This window comes from Sinohyriopsis cumingii, chromosome 13 (genome assembly GCF_028554795.1).
Source record: "Sinohyriopsis cumingii isolate HCF-2022 chromosome 13, ASM2855479v2, whole genome shotgun sequence".
NCBI lineage: Eukaryota > Metazoa > Mollusca > Bivalvia > Unionida > Unionidae > Sinohyriopsis > Sinohyriopsis cumingii.
The window spans coordinates 76,772,759-76,798,762 of record NC_142973.1 but is presented as its reverse complement, the minus strand read 5'-3'; the positions used below and the strand labels follow the sequence as shown (position 1 = coordinate 76,798,762).

The window sequence follows — 26,004 nt, the reverse complement described above, 5'->3', positions numbered from 1 at the left end:
TTAGTTTCAAGAAATGGCTAATGTATACTATGACAGTTGTGTAAAGTTACATGACTAAATTGTCACTAAGTGACTGTTTTAAAGGTTAATAACTAATACTGGATATAGGATCATCCTATACATCCAGTGTTGACACAGATTGCAAAATATATAATATTCATTAAAGCATGTATTGAAAAGTTGTTTTTTCTTTTAAATCTATCTGCCTGTCTATCTGTTCTCACTCATTAGATTGAAACTTCTTTTGATACAAAACTGATTCTTAAAACCATAAATCTCAAAGGTCATACTTGCTCAAAACATTAAGTGTGTGTTATTATGTCTTGAGGGTGAGCTATGAATCTAAAAGGTTAAAGGTCAAGGTCAAAGCAACCCCAAAAAGAGAAAGTGGATTCTACATGATAAACTGTGTCATAAGAATTTTGTCTTTAAAAAAATATTCTTAAATGTTGTTTTCCACTGGGAAAGGAGGGAAGCAACCTGTAGCTTTTGAGTTTTAGAGATCAAGGTCAAGGTGACTCAAAATGAAATATATTTTTTACCTGGTTGTACACAGGCATCAATCTTCATCAATGGGTGTCACATTGTGCAAGAGGTAAGCTAATGTCACAAACGAAGGATATGTGATTAGTGAAAGAATAAATGTTGTGCATAAAAATTTATAAAAATGTTACACAAAGAGCAAACAAAATATATATGATCATGTTTTTTTTTTCATCAGACACAATCTTTGTATGACAATATGTATTCATAATGCTGCTCAAAATTTTTTCTTTTTCCAGTGATATTTGAACTTGGTCATATAGCAGTGTCTCTCGCTTTTCAGTTTGATAGCTCATATACCATATTTATCAGATGATATATGCATGTATAGATCATATACCATATTTATCAGATGATATACCCATGTATAGATCATATACCATATTTATCAGATGATATACCCATGTATAGATCATATACCATATTTATCAGATGATATACCCGTGTATAGATCATATACCGTATTTATCGGATGATACACCCATGTATAGATCATATACCGTATTTATTGGATGATACACCCATGTATAGCTCATATACCGTATTTATCAGATGATATACCCATGTATAGATCATATACCGTATATATCAGATGATATACCCATGTATAGATCATATACCATATTTATTGGATGATACACCCATGTATAGCTCATATACCGTATTTATCGGATGATACACCCATGTATAGATCATATACCGTATTTATCAGATGATATACCCATGTATAGATCATATACCGTATTTATCAGATGATACACCCATGTATAGATCATATACCGTATTTATCAGATGATACACCCATGTACGGCTCATATACCATATTTATCAGATGATATACACATGTATAGATCATATACCATATTTATCGCATGATATACCCATGTATAGCTCATATACCATATTTATCGGATGATACACCCATGTATAGATCATATACCATATTTATCAGATGATACACCCATGAATGGCTCGTATACCATATTTATCAGATGATACACCCATGTACGGCTCATATACCATATTTATCAGATGATATACACATGTATAGATCATATACCATATTTATCGCATGATATACCCATGTATAGCACATATACCATATTTATCAGATGATACACCCATGTATAGCTCATATACCATATTTATCAGATGATATACCCATGTATAGATCATATACCATATTTATCGGATGATACACCCATGTATAGATCATATACCATATTTATCGGATGATATACCCATGTATAGATCATATACCATATTTATCAAATGATATACCCATGTACGGCTCATATACCATATTTATCAGATGATATACCCGTGTTAAGATCATATACCATATTTATCAGATGATACACCCATGTATAGATCATATACCATATTTATCGGATGATATACCCATGTACGGCTCATATACCATATTTATCAGATGATATACCCGTGTTAAGATCATATACTGTATTTATCAGATGATACACCCATGTATAGCTCATATACCATATTTATCAGATGATATACCCATGTATAGCTCATATACCATATTTATCGGATAATATACCCATGTATAGATTATATATTTATTGGATGATACACCCATGTATAGATCATATACCATATTTATCGGATGATATACCCATGTATAGCTCATATACCATATTTATCAGATGATATACCCATGTATAGATCATATACCATATTTATCAGATGATATACCTGTGTATAGATTATATACCGTATTTATCAGATGATATACCCATGTATAGCACATATACCATATTTATCGGATGATATACCCATGTATAGATTATATATTTATTGGATGATACACCCATGTATAGATCATAAACCATATTTATCAGATGATACACCCATGTATAGATCATATACCATATTTATCAGATGATATACCCATGTATAGCTCATATACCATATTTATCGGATAATATACCCATGTATAGATTATATATTTATTGGATGATACACCCATGCATAGATCATATACCATATTTATCGGATGATATACCCATGTATAGCTCATATACCATATTTATCAGATGATATACCCATGTATAGATCATATACCATATTTATCAAATGATATACCCATGTACGGCTCATATACCATATTTATCAGATGATATACCCGTGTTAAGATCATATACCATATTTATCAGATGATACACCCATGTATAGATCATATACCATATTTATCGGATGATATACCCATGTACGGCTCATATACCATATTTATCAGATGATATACCCGTGTTAAGATCATATACTGTATTTATCAGATGATACACCCATGTATAGCTCATATACCATATTTATCAGATGATATACCCATGTATAGCACATATACCATATTTATCGGATGATATACCCATGTATAGATTATATATTTATTGGATGATACACCCATGCATAGATCATATACCATATTTATCGGATGATATACCCATGTATAGCTCATATACCATATTTATCAGATGATATACCCATGTATAGATCATATTCCATATTTATCGGATGATATACCCATGTATAGATCATATACCGTATTTATCAGATGATATACCCATGTATAGCACATATACCATATTTATCAGATGATATACCCATGTATAGATCATATACCATATTTATCAGATGATATACCCATGTATAGCACATATACCGTATTTATCGGATGATATACACATGTATAGCACATATACCATATTTATCAGATGATATACCCATGTATAGCACATATACCGTATTTATCAGATGATATACCCATGTATAGCACATATACCGTATTTATCAGATGATATACACATGTATAGATTATATACCGTATTTATCAGATGATATACACATGTATAGATCATATACCGTATTTATCAGATGATACACCCATGTATAGATCATATACCGTATATATCAGATGATATACCCATGTATAGATCATATACCATATTTATTGGATGATACACCCATGTATAGATCATATACCGTATTTATCAGATGATATACACATGTATAGATCATATACCGTATTTATCAGATGATATACACATGTATAGATCATATACCTTATTTATCAGATGATATACCCATGTATAGCACATATACCATATTTATCGGATGATATACCCATGTATAGATCATATACCATATTTATCGGATGATATACACATGTATAGATTATATATTTATTGGATGATACACCCATATTTATCGGATGATATACCCATGTATAGATCATATACCATATTTTTTGGATGATACACCCATGTATAGATTATATACCGTATTTATCGGATGATACACCCATGTATAGCTCATATACCATATTTATCGGATAATATACCCATGTATAGATCATATACCATACACACGTAAAGCTCATATACCGTATTTATCGGATGATATACCCATGTATAGATCATATACCGTATTTATCAGATGATATACCCATGTATAGATCATATACCATATTTATCAGATGATATACCCATGTATAGATCATATACCATATTTATCAGATGATATACCCATGTATAGATCATATACCATATTTATCAGATGATATACCCGTGTATAGATCATATACCATATTTATCAGATGATATACCCATGTATAGATCATATACTGTATTTATCAGATGATACACCCATGTATAGATCATATACCATATTTATCAGATGATATACCCATGTATAGATCATATACTGTATTTATCAGATGATATACCCATGTATAGATCATATACTGTATTTATCAGATGATATACCCATGTATAGATCATATACTGTATTTATCAGATGATATACCCATGTATAGATCATATACTGTATTTATCAGATGATATACCCATGTATAGATCGTATACCGTATTTATCAGATGATATACCCATGTATAGCACATATACCATATTTATCGGATGATATACACATGTATAGATCATATACCATATTTTTTGGATGATACACCCATGTATAGCTCATATACCATATTTATCGGATAATATACCCATGTATAGATCATATACCATACACACGTAAAGCTCATATACTGTATTTATCGGATGATATACACACGTAAAGCTCATATACCATATTTATCAGATGATATACCCATGTGTCAGATGTTAAGGATATTTTTGTCTGATTAAAAAAAAACCTCCTTTTTGAACATGATTTTTGTCAGGGCTCCTGTTTATAGAGCAGATACATTGTTGACTCAAACAGTATTATGAAAATTAAATATGCTCATATAGACATATCCATAGACAGATTCATTTAAGAATGTGAACTAGTTTTATTTGATTAAATCTTCCTTCTTCTGTCAGTCCCTGTAGAATCCATCTTCCAGGTCCCTCCTTCCCTCTTGCCCCAATTCACATGCTGGGTTACAGGATAGAAACTGGTCAGTCAAGTGCTAGACAAGACAGTGTATGCCAATCAAGCCATGCAAACAGGCTACCTTTGATCACATGATACATCATTTGAAAATATTACTGGTTGCCATGAAATGAAACTTGTAAAATATTGTGGTGATTGCCATGAGATGAAACTTGTAAAATATTGTGGTGATTGCCATGAAACTTGTAAAATATTGTGGTGATTGCCATGAAACTTGTAAACTATTGTGGTGATTGCCATGAAACTTGTAAACTATTGTGGTGGTTGCCATGAAACTTCTAAAGTATTGTGGTGATTGCCTGTAGATACAAATATCAATTATCTTGCTCATGGGAGAATCTTGTGATTGTAACTACCGGTAATCTCAGTTTTTATTGTGGTATGTATAGTTAATTTGCATTGTTAATTTTTTGTTCATTGTATGGTAGGGGTTATGTAAAATGTTATTTTGTAGCTGACCTTGTCCAAACTCAAGTTTGTTGTCTACATTACCAGAAATCTTTGATTTTCTTATGCCTGTAAATAGCTAATACAGTGTGATCCTGCTATGACATGGTAGTTGGGAGCCATAGAACCTGACCGTGTTATAGACCGAACCGTTTTATAAGCAACCAGGTCAGTTAGCTGAAGAAAATGATGTATGTACTCCAAAACATTTGCAGGGGGGGGGGGCAGGTAATAAATGCAGACAGTAAAATATGTGTTTCATCGGCACAGTTACCATCTTAAATCGATGCATGTTAAACGAGAAATACACCTGTAGTGAAAACAGAGAAGGCATATATAATAGTTTACTTTATTTAGAGAACCACAAATTGGTACATATCTGTGAATGCTGTGTTAACTATAAATGTCTAATGTACAGCATGAATAGAGTATCAACATCATGTACTCACCCACGAATCTCATCATATACATTGAATCCACAATACAAGTGATTCCATCGAAAATATGCATACACACAGATTTAAAATATTCAATAATTTTGTCACAGGTCATAATTGGTCTGAAATCAGTGGAAAAACATAGCAGTCACGTAAACAATAATGAAGCACATTTACTTTTCAGTACGTCCCATGTCGGTAAAAGTTAGCTTGCGTTTTAAGCCGCTGTTGGTAGCATTTGTAAGCATAAACTTTTTCCCTGTGAAAAGAAAACTTTCACGGCACAGTTAACATGTTCCAGTCACATTCGAAAATGCAAAAATTCATCAGATTCCATTACTTTTATTTCAGTTTGGTACTGACTTCCTTTGAAGAAAAGTTCTTTGTTTCTATTGAAGATTGTAGTCGGCTTTCCTTCATAAAGGGTGCATGCATTATTGAAGTTACCACTGAAGGACAGCTTTGGAGAACCAAACAAATGCCCATTTCTTATTGTGGTGGCAACATCAAATAATTGTATTGCTTGATTTAGACTGATTTCTTTTCCATTTGCTGAATACGTTTTCATAACAATCAGTGCTTCAAAGGTAATCTGTTTCCTTTGAAATTTCAGCAAACTATTTCATCTGCATATATTTTTTAAGGGGAATTGGCCGTAGTTTAGTCTATTCTAGTTACTGTTCCTCCCCGCCTATTGAATAAACCAATAAAAAAATTTTTTTTTACATTTGTGGTAGCAGCGTGATGCTGCCTTCCACACATGTGTCAGATGTTTAAGAAAGGTTCAATGGACAATAGAAAAGAAGATGAATTTTACTTACCATCCACATATAAATGTCAGTCCATGTAAATATATTAATTACTAGCGAGTGGCCAAAAATCCAGTGAAAGATAGATTACAAGATAATGCTAGATGTCAAGATAAGCGGATTATGATATAACAGTGCACTGTTTAGATGGTTTGTCAAAATGGACAAAGAATTTGTTAATGTAACAATAGATAAATTTAGGTGCATTTTATATCCAGTTTGAGCCTTCCTTTCATGGGGCCTCTGAATTTCTCCACTCCAAACCAAAGGTTGTATATGCAGGTTTAAACAGGCAACAGTGTCAACAATAACAAAAATCGCCAGATGGTATATTTTGCCACCAATAAGGAAAAAAATACAAGTTTGCGACATTGGCAAAGCCTTATGCGATCCCTGAATAAACTTTTTAGTGAATCTTTGTGTACATTATGGTCAATGTGTAAAGATGTATGTATTGATAAATCTTAAAGTTATTGTCTTAAGATGCACATATGATAAATCTTATGGTCAGTGTCTTAAGACAGACATAGGACAAATCTTGTGGTCATTGTCTTAAGATGGGCATAGGACAAATCTTGTGGCCATTGTCTTAAGATGGATATAGTACAAATCTAATGTCATAGTCTTAAGATGGACATATGATAAATATAACATTAAGTGTCTTAAGATGGAATATAACAAATCTTATGGTCATTGTCTAAAGATGGACATAGGACAGATCTTGTGGTCATTGTCTTAAGATGGACATATGATAAATGTTATGGTCATTGTCTTAAGATGGACATATGATAAATGTTATGGTCAGTGTCTTAAGATGGATATAGTACAAATCTAATGTCGTAGTCTTAAGATGGACATAAGACAAATCTTATGGTCATTGTCTTAAGATGGATTGGGGGATGATTATGTAAAAAATTGTTCACCATTTGTTGAAAGTTTATTCATATTATGTAAAACTATGATTTTTGCTACAGATTTCACATATTGTAAAACCATGATTTTTGCTACAGATTTCATATATTGTAAAACCATGATTTTTGCAGATTTCATGTCATTGACTGGGCAGAAAGATAATAAAATTTTGATATTTGGAAGTAACTTTCATCATGAAATTGCATGTTTCAGAAAAAGTTTTTGAGTGAGCAATAACCATTTTTAGAAACTTTCTTTTGTTTTTGATGAAGCCAGTACATGGCAAACCATCACCTTTCATATGTCTTTGTGTTTATTTGTATCTTTTTGACACAGAGCATTTTCATTAAACTTGAAAAATAAAAGAGACATGGAATATTATTTAATTGGTGATAAGCATGTTAAAAGATTCCAAAATGGCAACATTTGCTGCAGATTGACTTTTTCTAACACTTTTTCAGACTGGAGACCCTGATGGATGAGCTCAATGAATTCTTCAGTAAGAAAATGAAGGAGATTTCACGTCCCAAGTATGCTTCAGGAGTGTTTTGTGTAGCCCAGTTTAGCAAAGATAATCGGTATGTTTGCGTATTTCTTGCCATGTTGGGTTGTAATTTTCATAATGATTCACATGCTTTCATGGGGGATTAATTTGATATGTACTCACACACTTTAATGGGGATAATGTGATAATGTACTCACACACTTCAATGGGGATAATATGATATGTACTCACGCACTTTAATGGGCATAATGTGATATGTACTCACTTGTGGATGACATGTTTTATCCTCACACACTTCTATTGGGATAATGTGATATATATACATATATAGCATTAATGGGGATAATGTGATTTGTACTCACACACTTTAATGGAGGATAATATTATATGGACTCACACTTTAATGGAGGATAATATTATATGTACTCACACACTTTAATGGGGAAAAATGTGATTTGTACTCACACACTTTAATGGGAGATAATATGATTTGTAATTGCACACTTTCATGGGGGATAATCTGATATGTACTCACACTTTAATGGTGTATATTATTATATGTACTCACTTTAATGGGGGATAGTATTATATGTACTCACAGACTTTAATGGGGGATAATGTGATTTGTACATGCACACTTGAATGGGGTTCATATGATTTGTATTTACACACATTAATAGGGATAATGTGATTTGTACTCACATGCTTTAATGGTGGATACTGTGATTTGTACTTGCACACTTTTATGGGGATACTATGATATGTATTTGCACACTTTGATGGTGGATAATATATTATGTACTCACACTTTAATGGGGGATGATATATGTACTCACACAGTAATGGGAGATAATGTGATTTGTACTCACACATTTTAATGGGGGATAATGTGATTTGTACTCACAATGTAATGGGGATGTGATTTATACTTACACACTTTAATGGGGGATAATGTGATTTTGTACTCGCATTTAATGGGGATACTATTATATGTACTCACACACTTTAATGGGGATAGTGATATTTGTACTCAGACTTTAATGTGGATAATGTGATATATACTCACATTAATAGGGATAATGGGGGACAATATATGTACTCACACTTTAATGGGGATATGATATGTACTTACACACTTTAATGGGGGATATTATGTGTACTCAATCACTTTAATTGGAGATAATGTGATTTGTACTTGTACAGTTTAATGGGGATAATGTGATATGTACTTGCACACATTAATGGGGATAATGTGATTTGTACTCACACACTGTAGTGGGGGATAATATGATATGTACTAACACACTTTAATGGGGGATAATATGATATGTACTCACACACTTTAATGGGAGAAAATGTGATTTGTACTCACACACATTAATGTGGATAATGTAATTTGTACTCACACTGTAATGGGGATAATGTGAGTTGTACTCGCACTTTAATGGGGGATAGTATGATATTTACTCACATCTTAATGGGGGATATAATATGTACTCACACACATTAATGGGGGATAATGTGATTTGTATGCACACACTTTAATTTGGATAATTGGATATGTACTCACATTAATGGGGATAATGTGATTTGTACTCACTTTAATGGGGGATAATGTGATTTGTACTCGCACACTTTAATGGGGATATTGTGATATGTACTCACACACATTAATGGGGATAATGTGATTTGTACTAACACACTTTAATGGGGGATAATATATGTACTCACACACTTTATGGGGCTCTCATCAGTTATTATGTACTTTTGAGAGAGTGACATACGCAAGGTGAAGTTGTTTGCATTTAAAACATGAACAGTGGAGAGAATGTTGGCATACCTCTATGCTACTTTAATGTAATGTGGCCAACATTTCTTTGGATATTGTACTTTTGGAAATTGTACATGATCTAAGGGCACTGCTAACTATAATGACTGCTCCCTTGTGCTAAACAAATCAGCCTGTATTAGTCTAAAGTACACTATCTGTAGCAGCTATTAAAATAGGGAAAATTAATTTTACCAGACTAGTCAGTTCTAGCTTCTGAAAGGGCAATGAATTATCAAATATAAAAAATGTAAAAAAACAATTATTGACTCTTTTTTTTCCATACAATTTACCTCTTAAGTTCAGGAAGTGAAGCTAGCACTTTTTTGAATGGTGCACATCTGGAGTAAGACCATGCTGTATACTCTATAACCCATATTACACCCATCAGTCTTACACCAAAGTAAAGGGAATTAAAGGTTCTTTGAACTATACCTAAGATATACAAGGTCTTTTTTAAATAACCAATATAACCAGTGAGGAAAGCTGGGGAAATTCTTTTGCTTTAAAATGCTAACCCTATGCAAAAATATGAAGCTGTAGAGTGCCACTTTAGTCGGGATAATATGATATATACTCACACACTTGAATGGGGGATAATATTATATGTACTCACACACTTTAATGGGGATAATGTGATTTATACTCACACACTTTAATGGGGGATACTATTATATGTACTCACACACTTTAATGGGGATAATATTATATGTACTCACACACTTTAATGTGGATAATGTGATTTATAGTCACACTTTAATGGGATATAATATTATATGTACTCAACACACTTTAATGGGGATAATGTGATTTATACTCACACACTTTAATGGGGGATACTATTATATGTACTCATACACTTTAATGGGGATAATATTATATGTACTCACAAACTTTAATGGGGATAATGTGATTTATTGTCACACACTTTAATGGGGGATAATATTATATGTACTCTGTGATGTTTTACCCCAACCCCTTGTATTATACATGTATTTATAAGTCTGTAAGTGGAGCCAGGTAAGCTTTGTTTTTCCAAGTGCCTAAGTTGGCTAATCCTCTTACGTAACCCAGTCTTTGTTTGAGCTCTTGAGTGGAAATCTGGCGGGAATCTTTGTACATGGGAACACGTGACGTAGACAACTTCAAAGAGCCGGAAGCCGACAATGGTAGGCTGGACAGTACATGGGGACACACAGACTGACATTTTTATGATTGACAGTTCGATCAAATGACCAGAGTCCGTCGCCATCCAATCGGGATGCGTTGTAGGTGGGACTTGATTCGAGAAACTGACATAAGACTGGTACAAGCCTGAAATTCGTCAGTTGGTGTTTAAGAGTCGCAGTGACACACACTCCGTTAGCCATTCGTAAAAATTGGCGGAATTTAGGAAATTCATGAAATAGCTTCGATCAGGAAGCTTTCGGGGGACGAAAGAATTTCAGAGAATTTCGGGGACGAGAGAAGTTCAGAGAATTTCGGGTGACGGTGAGAGATACCGAGTGAATTTCGGGTGACCTCAAGGGATATCGTCAAGGGTTCCGGATACTAGAAGAGGAACCGGAAGTCAAGATAACGGCAAGGAACAAGGATTATAGAAGAGGAAGCGGAAGTGGAGATCACGAAAGGAGAGAAAGACAAGGGAACGAAGAGATTTAGATGAGTAGCACTCAAGAAGGGAAAAAATCTCCTCACACTGTGAACTCAAATGATGATCAAAGGGATCATTGGGTGAAAGAGAGACATTGATTACTTTAAATTCTTTTAAATTTCATTTATTAAATTGTCATTGTTTAAATTTCATCTTTGTATTTCTTTTAATTTAACTGTCGGCATTGCTGACTGGGGGCTCGTAGCCATAAATATATTTAGTCAATAAATAATAGTGTCCAGAATTAACCTTCTGAATAAGGACCAGGGGAACTTCTCATAATTCGTTAAAGTCTATAAGAAGAACCCCACCCCTAGACAACGACTACACCCCCACAGTGGGCGCTTCGTCCGGGATATGAATTAGACATATATATTATTTTGGGACTTAAAGTTATTGGTAGAAGTATTAGTGAACAGTGTGAGATATTTTCCATTCTTTGTATTTGAAATTTTGTGATTTTCTCATCTTGTATTTTTATTGTCATATGTGCAGGCTTTGTAGGTCTTCCATTCATAGCAGTACGTGTGAAGCAGATATCGAACAAATATCTTACCTGAACGAAACTAGTTGTTGTCGACAGGTAAGTATTTAAACTGGTATTACAAATATCTGTATATTGTTTGAATTTTGAGACAAGGTATCACTTTACATTAATATAATGGCTACCGAACGACAAATGATAAAGGAATACCGCGCCATGGGGTCGGAAGATCTTGGATACGAGGGAGATCGCCTGGCAACCTTTATAGAAGAAAGGATCAAGGAATGGAAGGCCGAAAAAGCAGCGGAAAGAGAAGCCCAGAGAGAACTAGCCAAGATAGCAGCGGACCAAGAGTTAGCCAAGATAGCCGCGGACCGAGAAGCAGCGGACCGAGACGCCCAGAAAGAGCTGGAGCTAGCCAGACTCGCTCACACTCTGGAGATGGAAAAGGTCAGAGTTGAAGTTAGGACCAACGGACGGGACGACGCCAGTACAAGCTCTGGAACAACCGGCCGACCTTTCATCGACCACCGGATAGTCCAGATCAACATGTCACGCTTCAATGATAGGGAGGAGGCTATTGACGATTTTCTCGTCCAGTTTGAGAAACTCGCACGCGCTCATCAGGTCCCTGAACAGCACTGGGCCATTAATGTCTCAGCCTTTTTGCAAGGTGCAGCTCGGGAAGTCTACCACGGCTTAACTGCAGAAGAGGCTGATGACTACACTGCCCTCAAGAAGGCGCTTCTCTGCCATTATCGGCTGACCGCCGAGACTTACCGGAAACTTTTCCGGGACTCGGTGAAAAAGGTAACAGAGACCCACTCTCAATTCCACAACCGTGTTCGAGGTTTATTTGAGAAGTGGATGAAAATGGCCGAAGTCGAACGCACGTACGAAGGGCTACGCGAGGTAATACTCAAGGAACATGTCCTGGGTACTTACCGTCGCGAGTTGACAGTTTTCTTAGCAGAAAGAGAACACCGGACGCTCGAAGAGATCGCTAACATGGCGGAGCGATACGAGCAGGCGCACTCGAAGAGTGGAGGTTCCGGGGTTGCTGACCGACCCCGACCCTCTGAGTCGCGTCGTATGGGGGAGGTTGAGCCGGCTGTCCGTAACCGTCAGGGCGACGGGAAGGTCGGAGGGGCACCTACAGGTAGGGCTGCCGCCTATCGACCTGGACAGGCCTCACCCACGAAACCAGGACTTGCAAGTCGGCGAGGGCCGCCGACATGTTTTAATTGCAAGCGCCTGGGGCATTTTGCCAGGGACTGTCCCAAGGGCAGGCAGACCCAGGTGAATGTCGTAGCTAAGAAGGAAGGTGTGCCGGAAGCGAGTCGCAACCCCGCCAACCTTGCGGCCGCAACTGTCAATGGTGAAGGTGCCACCATCTTGTATGACACTGGGTGCAGCGTCCCCGCGCTTGTCGACAAGAAATATGTCAAGCCGAAGGACTATACAGGGGAGGTAATAGAAGTTCAGTACGCGAACTGCGCGCGTGACTCATTACCAGTAGCTGTCATTGACCTCGATTCACCATACGTGAAGGGGAAAATTGAAGCTGCTTGCTTGGAGGGGCTATCACATGACGTCATATTGGGTTGCCGTTATGTGTTACCCCAGCCGAACCCCGAAACCTGCACACCTATGCCAGTGAGTGCTGTTGAAACCAGGGCCATGAGTCGACAGCCGAAACAAAAGCCAATCCAAGTTACATCGACACCGGTTAGTAATGTTATTCCAGCGGAGTTAAGGAAGCTGCAACAGGAGGACGCAACTCTGGCGCAGTTGCACAAACACGCAGAAGCGGGAACAGAAAGGGAAACTCCGAACGGCGCGGTGAAGTTTGTCTACAAGAAGGGAATCTTGTATCGCCACGCCAGGAAACACAACGAACACTTCAAGCAAGTCGTCGTGCCAAAGGAAAAGCGTTGCGAAGTACTGAAACTTGCACACGAGAGTCTCATGGGTGGACACATGGGAATTGCTAAGACGCGTGACCGTCTTGTAAAAGAGTTTTACTGGCCAGGGGTCCAGGGAGACGTAAAACGGTTCTGTCTCTCCTGTGACAAATGCCAGAGAATGGCACCGAAAACGGATCAGCGACCCATCCCTTTGGGGAGTACGCCCCTTATCGATGAACCATTTAGACGTGTTGCCGTGGATTTAATCGGACCGATAAAACCCGCGTCTGCGCACGGAAATCGATATATTTTAACGGTTGTCGATTATGCTACACGCTATCCGGAGGCCGTTGCGTTGCGTAACATTGACACGGAAACCGTCGCGGAAGCTCTGTTTGCGATCTGGTCAAGAGTCGGAGTGCCCGACGAGATCTTGACCGATCAAGGAACACAATTTATGAGTCGTGTGATGGCGGAGGTGAATCGTCTCATGTCGATTAAACACCTCACGACTACACCGTATCACCCCCAATGTAACGGATTGGTCGAACGGTTTAATGGGACCTTGAAAAACACGCTCAAGAAATTGTGCGAAGGCCGCCCCAAGGATTGGGACCGGTATATTCCGGCCATGCTTTTTGCATACCGGGAAGTACCGCAAGCGAGTTTGGGGTTCTCTCCCTTTGAACTCTTGTACGGGAGAACCGTACGCGGCCCAATCGCCGTACTGAGACAGCTGTGGACAGACGACCACGCTGTAGAGGAAGTACGCACTACCTACCAGTACGTCGCGGACTTGCGCAACAAACTGGAAGAGGTTTGTTCTCTCGCGCAAGAAAATCTCAAACGAGCTAAGGCGCAACAGGCGAAAAATTACAATAAGCGCGCAAAACCACGTCAGTTTGAGGTAGGGGACAAAGTGTTGTTGTTGTTGCCCCAGGAACACAACAAGTTGCAAGTTTCCTGGAGGGGTCCATACGTCGTCACCAAGAAGGTCGGAGGTCAAACCTACCGGATACAGCTACCGACGAAAGAGAAATTGTACCATGCCAATTTGCTCAAGAGGTACCGGGAAAGGGAGACCGCCAGCGATTTTGTTGTCGCAGCGATAGTCACCGAGGATATCGAAGGCGATACGGAAGGTGCTAACACTGTCCCGAGCTGTCCATTAACGAGGGCCGAGACTCCGTCGGACGTGGAGTGTGACCCCATGTTAACTGAAGGGCAGCGGAACGAGATAGAGACCTTGCTGGCCGGATATTCCGACGTGCTAACAGAAAAACCCGGGAGGACGACGCTTGTCGAGTTCGGGTTAAAGATGGTGGACGACCGACCAGTTCAGCGTAAACCCTACCCCTTGCCCCACGCGAAACGACAAGTTGTAAGGGAAGAAATCGAGCAGATGATTGCTCTAGGAGTAATCGAACCTGCCGACTCTCCGTACAGCTCACCAGTAGTCTTAGTGCAGAAGAAGGACGGCACCCATCGGTTCTGCGTCGACTACCGGAAGCTGAATCAGGTGACAGAATTTCAAGTTGAAATGCTACCTGACCCCGAACATATCTTCGCTTCGGTCTCGAAAGCGAAATATTTTTCCAAACTGGATTTGTCCAAGGGGTATTGGCAAATTCCGGTAAGGAAAGAAGACCGACCGAAGCTTGCTTTTGCTACTCCCGACGGGACATACCAATGGTTGGTGATGCCGTTCGGGGTACAAAACGCGCCCAGCGTCTTTACCAGAATGATGCGGAAGTTGTTGGAGCCCTTGCGCGATAGGGGTGTCCACAACTTCATGGATGACCTCTTGTTAGCTACAGAGACATGGGGTGAACACCTCGCTCTGTTAGCTGACGTTTTGGAGCGGCTACGTCAGGAGGGCTTGACAGCCCGCCCTTCCAAATGTCACCTTGGTTTCAGGACATTAGACTATTTAGGACATACCCTGAGCCAAGGCACGCTGTCTCCAGAGAAGTCGAAGGTGGAGCAGTTGAGAAACGCCGCACGCCCCACCACGAAAACGGAAGTGAGGTCATTCCTGGGACTGGCCGGATATTACCGGAGGTATGTCGCTAATTTCAGCGCGATTGCGGGCCCGTTGTCTGACCTAACCAAGAAACGGACCCCGAGTAAGTTCGTTTGGACAGATGCGTGTGAGCACGCATTCCAAACGCTAAAGGATAGACTTACATCCGACGCAGTTGTTCGTCTACCGGACTTGGATAAAGAATTCGTTCTGCGCACCGATGCATGCGACACGGGACTGGGAGCAGTACTGCTCCAGGAGCATGACAAGACGCTTTTTCCTGTCGCATACGGCAGCCGGAAGTTGTCTGCTGCCGAGAAGAATTACTCAGTATCGGAGAGGGAATGTCTTGGAATCGTGTTCGGCATATCACGGTTCGAGCGATACCTATATGGACGTAAGTTCATATTGGAGACCGACCACCAACCACTCGCCTATCTGGCGCAGGCAAAGTTGTCCAATGGTCGATTGATGCGATGGTCGCTGTTTTTACAGCAGTACCAGATGCAGATCAGATACGTGAAAGGATCTGAAAACGTAGGCGCAGATTTCATGAGTAGAAGCGCCGAAATGATATAGATCATTTGTTATATTTTCGTGTTCATACTCAGTTTAGCATTTAGTTCATTTTGCTGATTTTGTTCTTTATATCGTGTAACACTTTTGCTTTTTTAGTTTGAGTGAATAAAATCCTGATTTTATTCTCAAGCGTGGGGGGATGTGATGTTTTACCCCAACCCCTTGTATTATACATGTATTTATAAGTCTGTAAGTGGAGCCAGGTAAGCTTTGTTTTTCCAAGTGCCTAAGTTGGCTAATCCTCTTACGTAACCCAGTCTTTGTTTGAGCTCTTGAGTGGAAATCTGGCGGGAATCTTTGTACATGGGAACACGTGACGTAGACAACTTCAAAGAGCCGGAAGCCGACAATGGTAGGCTGGACAGTACATGGGGACACACAGACTGACATTTTTATGATTGACAGTTCGATCAAATGACCAGAGTCCGTCGCCATCCAATCGGGATGCGTTGTAGGTGGGACTTGATTCGAGAAACTGACATAAGACTGGTACAAGCCTGAAATTCGTCAGTTGGTGTTTAAGAGTCGCAGTGACACACACTCCGTTAGCCATTCGTAAAAATTGGCGGAATTTAGGAAATTCATGAAATAGCTTCGATCAGGAAGCTTTCGGGGGACGAAAGAATTTCAGAGAATTTCGGGGACGAGAGAAGTTCAGAGAATTTCGGGTGACGGTGAGAGATACCGAGTGAATTTCGGGTGACCTCAAGGGATATCGTCAAGGGTTCCGGATACTAGAAGAGGAACCGGAAGTCAAGATAACGGCAAGGAACAAGGATTATAGAAGAGGAAGCGGAAGTGGAGATCACGAAAGGAGAGAAAGACAAGGGAACGAAGAGATTTAGATGAGTAGCACTCAAGAAGGGAAAAAATCTCCTCACACTGTGAACTCAAATGATGATCAAAGGGATCATTGGGTGAAAGAGAGACATTGATTACTTTAAATTCTTTTAAATTTCATTTATTAAATTGTCATTGTTTAAATTTCATCTTTGTATTTCTTTTAATTTAACTGTCGGCATTGCTGACTGGGGGCTCGTAGCCATAAATATATTTAGTCAATAAATAATAGTGTCCAGAATTAACCTTCTGAATAAGGACCAGGGGAACTTCTCATAATTCGTTAAAGTCTATAAGAAGAACCCCACCCCTAGACAACGACTACACCCCCACATACTCACACACTTTAATGGGGATAATATATGTACTCACACACTTTAATGGGGATAATGTGATTTATAATCACACACTTTAATGGAGGATAATATTATATGTACTCACACACTTTAATGGGGGATAATGTGATTTATACTCACACACTTTAATGGGGTATACTATTATATGTACTCACACACTTTAATGGGGATAATATTATATGTACTCACACACTTTAATGGTGATAATGTGATTTATACTCACACACTTTAATGAGGGATACTATTATATGTACTCGCACACTTTAATGGGAATAATGTGATACGTGCTCATGCTTTGGGGGGATACTGTGTTATGCGCTTAAACACTTTACTGGGGGATAATGTGTTAATTACTTGCACACTTTAGTGGGGATAATGTAATATGTACTCACACATTTTAGTAGGGGGTAATATGAAATGTAATAGCTTTAGGTCTAATATGATATTTACACACATTTTAATGGGGGTTATTGTGATTGGTACTCACACTCTAGTGGGGGATAATGTGATATGCACTCAAACACTTCAGTGGGGACAATGTGATAATTATTCATATACTCTAGTGGGGAATAGTGTGATATGTTCTTAACACTTTAGTGGGGGATTGTGTGATATGTACCCAAATATTTTAGTTGGGGATAATGTGATATGTACTATGACATATGTACTCACACACTTTAGTGGGGGATTGTGTGATATGTACTCAAATATTTTAGTGGGGGATAGTGTGATATGTACTCAAATACTTGTGTGGGTGATAATGTGATATGTACTCACTCTTTAGAGGGGAATAAGGTGATACCATCGATATGACTGTCCATCCATCCATAGTAGGAAGATTGATCATGTAAGTGACAGCTTACGTATTATTGTTCCTGGGTCAATGTGTGTGTGTGTGTGTGAGTGCATATGCAAGTGATGATTTACAATATTGGGCTATTGCAGTTTTCAGTGTAAGAGAATTTAGTGGCAGATAAATTGTGTTTAAGTCACAGGCAGACAACATGGATTTTTATGGTTGTGTATGTCTGTTGGCTGTTATTCCTGCCACGTGTTAATGTCCCCAAATGACTTGATATCAGCTTGATTAAGTCAGGCATGCATAATAATCTCTCTTCCTACAGAAACCTATCACTTTAGAGACAGGTTGACTTTCTGACACTGAATTGGGTATTGTCTATGACAGTTACCAGCTGTGGATAATAATCTTGTCTTTGTACTGACATTAGCAGTTTAGGACTGGCTAATACCAGATTTCAAAGTCACTGTAAGAGATAGGTGGACTTTCTGACACTGGATTGGGTATTGTTCTATGACAGTTACCAGCTGTGGATAATCTCTCTTTGTACTGACATTAGCAGTTTAGGACTGGCTAATACCAGATGTCACAGTCACTGTAAAAGACAGGTTGACTTTCTGACACTGGATTGGGTATTATTGTCCAATGACAGTTACCAGCTGTGGATAATCTCTCTTTGTACTGACATTAGCAGTTTAGGACTGGCTAATACCAGATGTCACAGTCACTGTAAAAGACAGGTTGACTTTCTGACACTGGATTGGGTATTATTGTCCAATGACAGTTACCAGCTGTGGATAATCTCTCTTTGTACTGACATTAGCAGTTTAGGACTGGCTAATACCAGATGTCACAGCCACTGTAAAAGACAGGTTGACTTTCTGACACTAGATTGGGTATTGTTGTCCAATGACAGTTTCCAGCCATGTGTAATAATCTCTCTTTGTTCTAAGATTAGCTGTTCAGGGCTGGCTTATGTCAGATGTTACACATGATGTAAGAGGCAGGTTAACTTTCTGACACAAAGTTGGCTGTTGTCAGGCAAAAATTATCATTAGGAACATATCTTAATTTGAAATAATGACATTCTCTATTGGCATCATTCTTATACTTATTAAAAGTGTAACAGATATTTCATTATGTCACAAAATTCAGTGAATATTTATGTCATATTTTGAAGTAGCATTGGTCAGGAGAGGCAACAGCAACTGTATTGTCAAGAAAGTTGGTCATAGAATTATTATTTGTAGACAATTGGTCATAGAATTATCATTTTTAGACAATGCAACAAAGCTTGGATTCAGTGCATTTATCGTGTTCTGGTCTCAGGAATGGAAAACAAATGTGAAGTTGCTAAAAATAAAACTTTTTGATTCATAAACAGTTTTGAACTAAGATTTAGAATTCACCAATCTGTTTTGTTAAGTTTTGGGATAGTAATTTTGGAAAATAGTCAAACAACTCTTCCTAAACGAATATCAGACCATCTTCATTAGAAGCAGCAATTATAACTTTGAAGTACCAAGAGTACATAGTGTGCCCTCTACAGTCTTTAATTACAGTGCAGTCAAAGATTGGAAAACCTTACCTCGTAAACAGATAGCCATATTGACATTTGGTTTCTACCCAGAGATGACTTACATTGTCTATTGAGATTGGTTCCAGTCAAACATCAACATGAGCCCCCCATAGCAGTCATCTTTTAATTGCTATTCTTCCAGAATTTACTGTCTTCTTGACATGACTTCTAATGATATCTTAAGTGAAAACGATGACATCCAATGTGGCAACCATGGTGACCACCTTGGAAAATCTTGTTATTGCTACACCTTAATGGATGGTCATATTGATATGGCACCATGGCTGCCATCTTAAAAAGCTTGATGTCACTAATGCTTCTGAATTTATGGTTTTATTGGCATGGGGTTTTCACTGAAAGTCTTGCCACAGCAACGGTCTTGAAAATCTTTTTATGGTTACTCTGCTTGAATTAATAATCAAATTGACATGAATGTTTCACTGAAAGACTTTTTACAATGTCTAGCTTGAATTTAATGTTTAATGAAATTGAGCCCCACAGACATCCAGTATGACTTTAAAATGGTGCTATTTGGACAATCTTTTTATAGCTACTATTCCAGAGTCACAGCAACATGTTGTTTATCCTAAAAGACATTGTTTGATGTGCAGTAGTTGGTCCTCAGTGTTAATCAGACCTACAGTATGGCCACCATAGTAGCCATCATTAATATCTTCGTATAGCTTCTTCTAAACAGATGGTCCTGTCAATATGGTCCTCCTGAGCAGATAGTTCTATGGACATGGTCATTCTTTACAGATGGTCCTACAGATACGGTCATCCTGAAAAGATGGTTATTTATACAAAGTCTACCTGAACAGATAATCCTTATGATCAGATGGTCCTATAGACTGATCAGATGGTCCTATAGACATGGTCCTCCTCTCCTTCTGAGCAGATTGTCCAATAAGTACAGCCATCCTGAATAGATGGTCCTATAGACAGGATCATCCTGAACAGATGGTACTATAGATAGGGTCATCTGGAACAGCTGGTCCTAAAGATATGGTCCTCATGTCATTCTGAGCATACGGTCCTGTTGAGATGGTCCTACAGATAGGGTCATTCAGAACACCTGGTCCATAGACAGGATCACCCTGAACAGATGGTCCTATAGATATGGGCCTCTTGAAAAGATGGTCTTGTAGACATCCTCCAGGTCCTCCAGAACAGATGGTCCTTCTGATCCAATGGTCCTACAGATGTGGTCCTTCAGAACAGATGGTCCTATATTCTTGGGGATTTCATTGAAAGATTTTATCATACCTAATTGGTCCTAAGTGAAAATGATGCCATTGTAACCTGCCAAAATTTGAAAAATCTCACAACAATTACTTCTAAATAAATGACCACACTAAAGTTTTTTTAAAAAGCCAAGAAAACACTTCAGTTTAGCAGTATATTCATATAATAAAATGCTTTGTGTTTGATATTATTGAATATCAGTATATTACAGTATGAATTTGCTGACTTTTCCTAAGAATAGATGGTTTTCATAATCAGGAATTTAAAATGAATAAAGGATATACAGTTTTATTAGATTCCTGGAAATTCTTTTCAGTCAGTATAACATCAGTCCTGTGTCCTGGGTGAGTGAAATCTGTTGTCATGTCTGAGAGAGAACATTGGTACTTTGACTTCTGTTCCTTATATTTTTTATTTGTAGCTCAGTGTCTAAAAAGAGATTTTATTCATTTTATGATGTGAATTTTCAGCCATTTTTATAATGGTTGAATTTGAAGTAAACGTGAGATTTACATCAAACTGTGCTCAGCAAACATACATCTGTATTCGGTTAGTCAACATACAACTGTATTCGGTTAGTCAACATACACCTGGACTCGGTTAGTCAAAATACAACTGTATTCAGTTAGTCAACATACAACTGTATTTGTTTAGTCAGCATACAACTGTATTCAGTTAGTCAACATGCAGCTGTATTCGGTTAGTCAACATACACTGTATTCGGTTAGTCAACATAGAACTACATTCGGTTAGTCAGCATACAGCTGTACTCAGATAGTCAACATAAAGCTATAGAATGATAACTAAAGTTTATTACTAAATTATTTAGTCAAAAAAGTACAAAACGGAAACATTTCTTTTCATGCTTTAACTGCATTGAACCAGAAACTAGTAATTCTAAAGTACTGATTATGAATGAGGTGGGATTATCACACCTTTCTTACTGGCATAATTGTAATATCTTTGTGTTTTACTCAGTTAATGAATGGCATGTGATTATCATGCTTTCGTTACCTGGCACCTTGTTTTTGTTTTTATGCCCTTGTTATTTAAATGTCTGCCATTGTTTGTCAGGCTTCAGTGCACCAGGTGATAAAAACATTATATTTAAGCAAATCATCTATGGTGGACCACATATATCAGATGCTGTAGGCAATTAAATGTTTCAACAAAGTCTTTAGAATACATATCAATTAAGAATTTGCTGGGGAAGTTAAAAATTAAAAGAAAACCATGCATCCAGTAATGTAATAAATTATCTTTCCTGTATTTTAGAACTTTGAAATGTTTGGTTTTTCACTGTTTGAGAATTTTTTTGTTCCAAGAGTATATAATGAAAATGATAAGATGTATATTGATTAAATCATATTTTTAATTATTTATTGACATAAAATTTGGCACCAGAAGCTATTAACTACTTAATAATCATTTGAATTACAACTGGGAATTTTGTTTTGACATCCAGATGTTTTTATTCAGCAACCAGAATTTTCCTGGCAGGTTTTTCAGTGGCCATCCATGCTTTTGAACAAATATTTCCAACTCTTGTACCAAATCAGCATCTTGGAACATTATTTTCTGTATTTATTTTTTTGCTCTGCTCATCAAAGACCTGAAGAACTTGTAGGATTATGGGAGAGTCTGTTGTCCATCCTGCCTTTTGTACAAATTTGTTATAGCTACTCTAAAGAAAGGACTTGGAGCATCACCATGAAACTTTACACACATATTCATCCCATTAGACTATGGTGCTGCTCACCCATTCAGCATGGCCACTACAGTGGCCATTATGAAATCATGTTATCGATACTTCTGCTGAATGGATGGTCATATCAGCAATATAGTTGTGGGGTTTTCACTTAAAAACTTCTTATGAAGCCTAGTTGGTTTTAAGTGATATCCAACATGGCTGCCACAGTGGCCATATTGAAAAATCTTGTTGCTACTTCTCATGAATGGATTGCCATATTGACATCAGGTTTTCTCCAGAAGACCTTTTATGACATCTAGTTGGTCATAAATGAAAATGGTGCCAATCTGATATCCATTATGACCAACACTATCTTGAAAATTTTGTTATCACTAATCCTCTTGAATGGATGGTTTTATCAAAATGGGGTTTTTCTAAAATACTTGTTATGATGTCTACTTGGTCCTAATTGAAAATATTGCTGATATGATGTCCAATATGGCTTCCACAGTGGCCATCTTGAAAATCTTGTTATCGCTACACCTCCTGAATGAAATTCAATATTGCCATTTTGTTTTCACCAGAAGACTTCTTTTGATATACAGTTGGTCCAAAGTGAAAATGGTTTCAATCTGATGTCCAGTATGGCCACCACAATATTTGTATTACTACTACTCCTGAATGGATGGTCATGTCAGCATCACGATTTTACCAAACACAATTTTGTGATGTCTAGTTGGTTCTAATGGTGCCATTCAGACATTCAACATGCCTGCCTCCATAGTAATCTTGAAAATCTTGTTATCACTATTTCCCCTGAATGAACGGTCATATCACCATGTGATTTTACCCTAAAAGACTTGATATCTGGTTGGTTATAAATGAAAATGGCGCCGATCCAATGTTTATTATGACTGCCACAGTGGCTATCTTGAATAACTGGTTATAACTACTTCTCCTTGATGGCTGGTCCTATTAACATTGTGCTTTCACAAAATACTTTTTATGAGGTCTAGTTGTTACTGAACAGAAATTATGCCAGTCTGATAATGAATATGGCCACTATGGCATCCATTTTGAAATCTTGTTATTGTCACTCTTCCAAAGCAGAAAGTCATATCAGAAGGGTGTTTCCATGAAGGACTTCATAAGATGCCTTTTTGGTTGTAAATGAAAGTGGTGCCATGTTGACATGCAATATGTCTACCACAGCAGCTAATTTGATATTCTTCTCCTTGCTGAAGAATATGAAACAGATTGTTTAAACACAGTTTAGTTAAAAGGAAGAAATGATTTTATATTGAATTCCTGGAAATTCTTTTCAGATTGTAGAACATAAGTCCCTTCAAGGGACTCTTGTTTGTTGTCATGCAGGACTGTTAATGGCTTACACTATCTCTAAAATTTCCAGACATTTTTATGGAAATGGAGAAGACGTCAGTTCTTGTATAGGATCAGTATAATCATTGTCTTTTCATTTATATATTTTTTCTTCATCAGTGGATTAATCAGCACAAAAAAAATGTAGAAACAAATCAGTTTTAGCAAGTACATTCCTTCACCAGTACAATCAGAAATGTTGCATTTTCTTTCATTCAACTTTCTTGTCCTCATCTCTGCTCCACATGAACTTTTGAAATTTTCATGCCTATTTTTCTACATAATACATAGTCTAGTTCCCTGCTTCGTATGCTCCCTGCATTACCCTCCGCTATACAAAGTCAGATGAACGCTGGTGCCATATTGTCACATGATCAAAACAAATGGCCTCATATGTAGAGATTTAGTTAATCTAGCCGCAGCACATTTATTTCTTTAATATTCTGTTTGTTAGTGACACAATATGAACTTTGCTAATACTTTCGATTTGAACTATAGCAATCGTTATCTTGTATTCAAGCTTAACTACCAATTCGGTCATATAATTGTTTGTACAGATATTTTTACTAATAGGCAAAGATGAAGGAAGAGGGTAAACAGAACAATATTTTGTTAATATTGCACATTTTACACAGTGTCATCTCAAAAATTCTTTCTCCAATTGATTCCTTGATACATTATACGTCAAGGTGATGTATGACGGCCTAAATATAGCAATGGTTAAGATGAAAGTATCACCCCTCTTGTACAGTAGTGTGAGGGTAATGATTGTTCTGCAAATATTGTACACTTAAGATCATGTCATCTAAATTATTCTAGTTGCAATAAGTTCCTTGATCATTTTTACATCGATATTGATACCTCATTGTACATGACGCCATTGCCAAATATTAGGAGCTAAATAGAAACCCTATTTCATGAGGGGGTGAATATGACAACATTTTGTCCAATATTGTACATTCCGACTGCATCATGTAATTTGTACAAGATTCCATTTGCAATCAATTTCTTGATACCTTTTACATCAGAATTGACCTAAGGCGACAGATGTCCAAAGAGTAAGACTACAATACTATCTCTTCTTTGAGCAGGAGGTTGTGCATATTAATTAAGCCTTTAATTTTAGAAAGAATTTTATCAGAATATAGCAAGAAAAGGTAAAATCAACATGATATAAAATTTGAATGTTTACATAGGTTGTGTTCTTACACTTGTACATATGCACACTTAGTGAAATGGTCAGCTGTCTTCTTGTTACAAATGATCAGACCTGCGAACTCTTACGATTTTGCCATAAGTCTTATGAAAATTACACATAAAATATGGAATTTACGGCGTACAAGCAAAAACGACGGACAAATGAAAGTTGCTGAAAAATCCGGATAATCGGTTTATCCATGTTTGATATGAATCCGGGTTTCATATTAGGATTATTGAAATAAGTCAGGGAACCAGATTGAATTTACAGCAGCACACCAGATGCTTTAAACTGCACCTATTTGTTCATGCAAAGTGTCTGCATGATCAAACTGTTGGTTATAGAAATTTTTTAAAATGGCGTCCAGAAGGCAAT

At 37.4% G+C, this 26,004-nt stretch overlaps 1 protein-coding gene across 3 annotated transcripts in view; it reads left to right on the top strand.

The window, feature by feature from the left end:
- The window catches only part of LOC149785851 (putative ATP-dependent RNA helicase TDRD12), a 313,410-nt gene that overhangs the window by 173,668 nt on the left and 113,738 nt on the right, over positions 1 to 26,004 (top strand). For all 3 annotated transcript variants that reach the window (XM_089979811.1, XM_089979813.1, XM_089979812.1), the window contains one exon: positions 8,024 to 8,140. In XM_089979811.1, the coding sequence (XP_089835937.1) occupies positions 8,024 to 8,140 (117 nt within the window). The remainder of the gene's footprint in view (positions 1 to 8,023; positions 8,141 to 26,004) is intronic.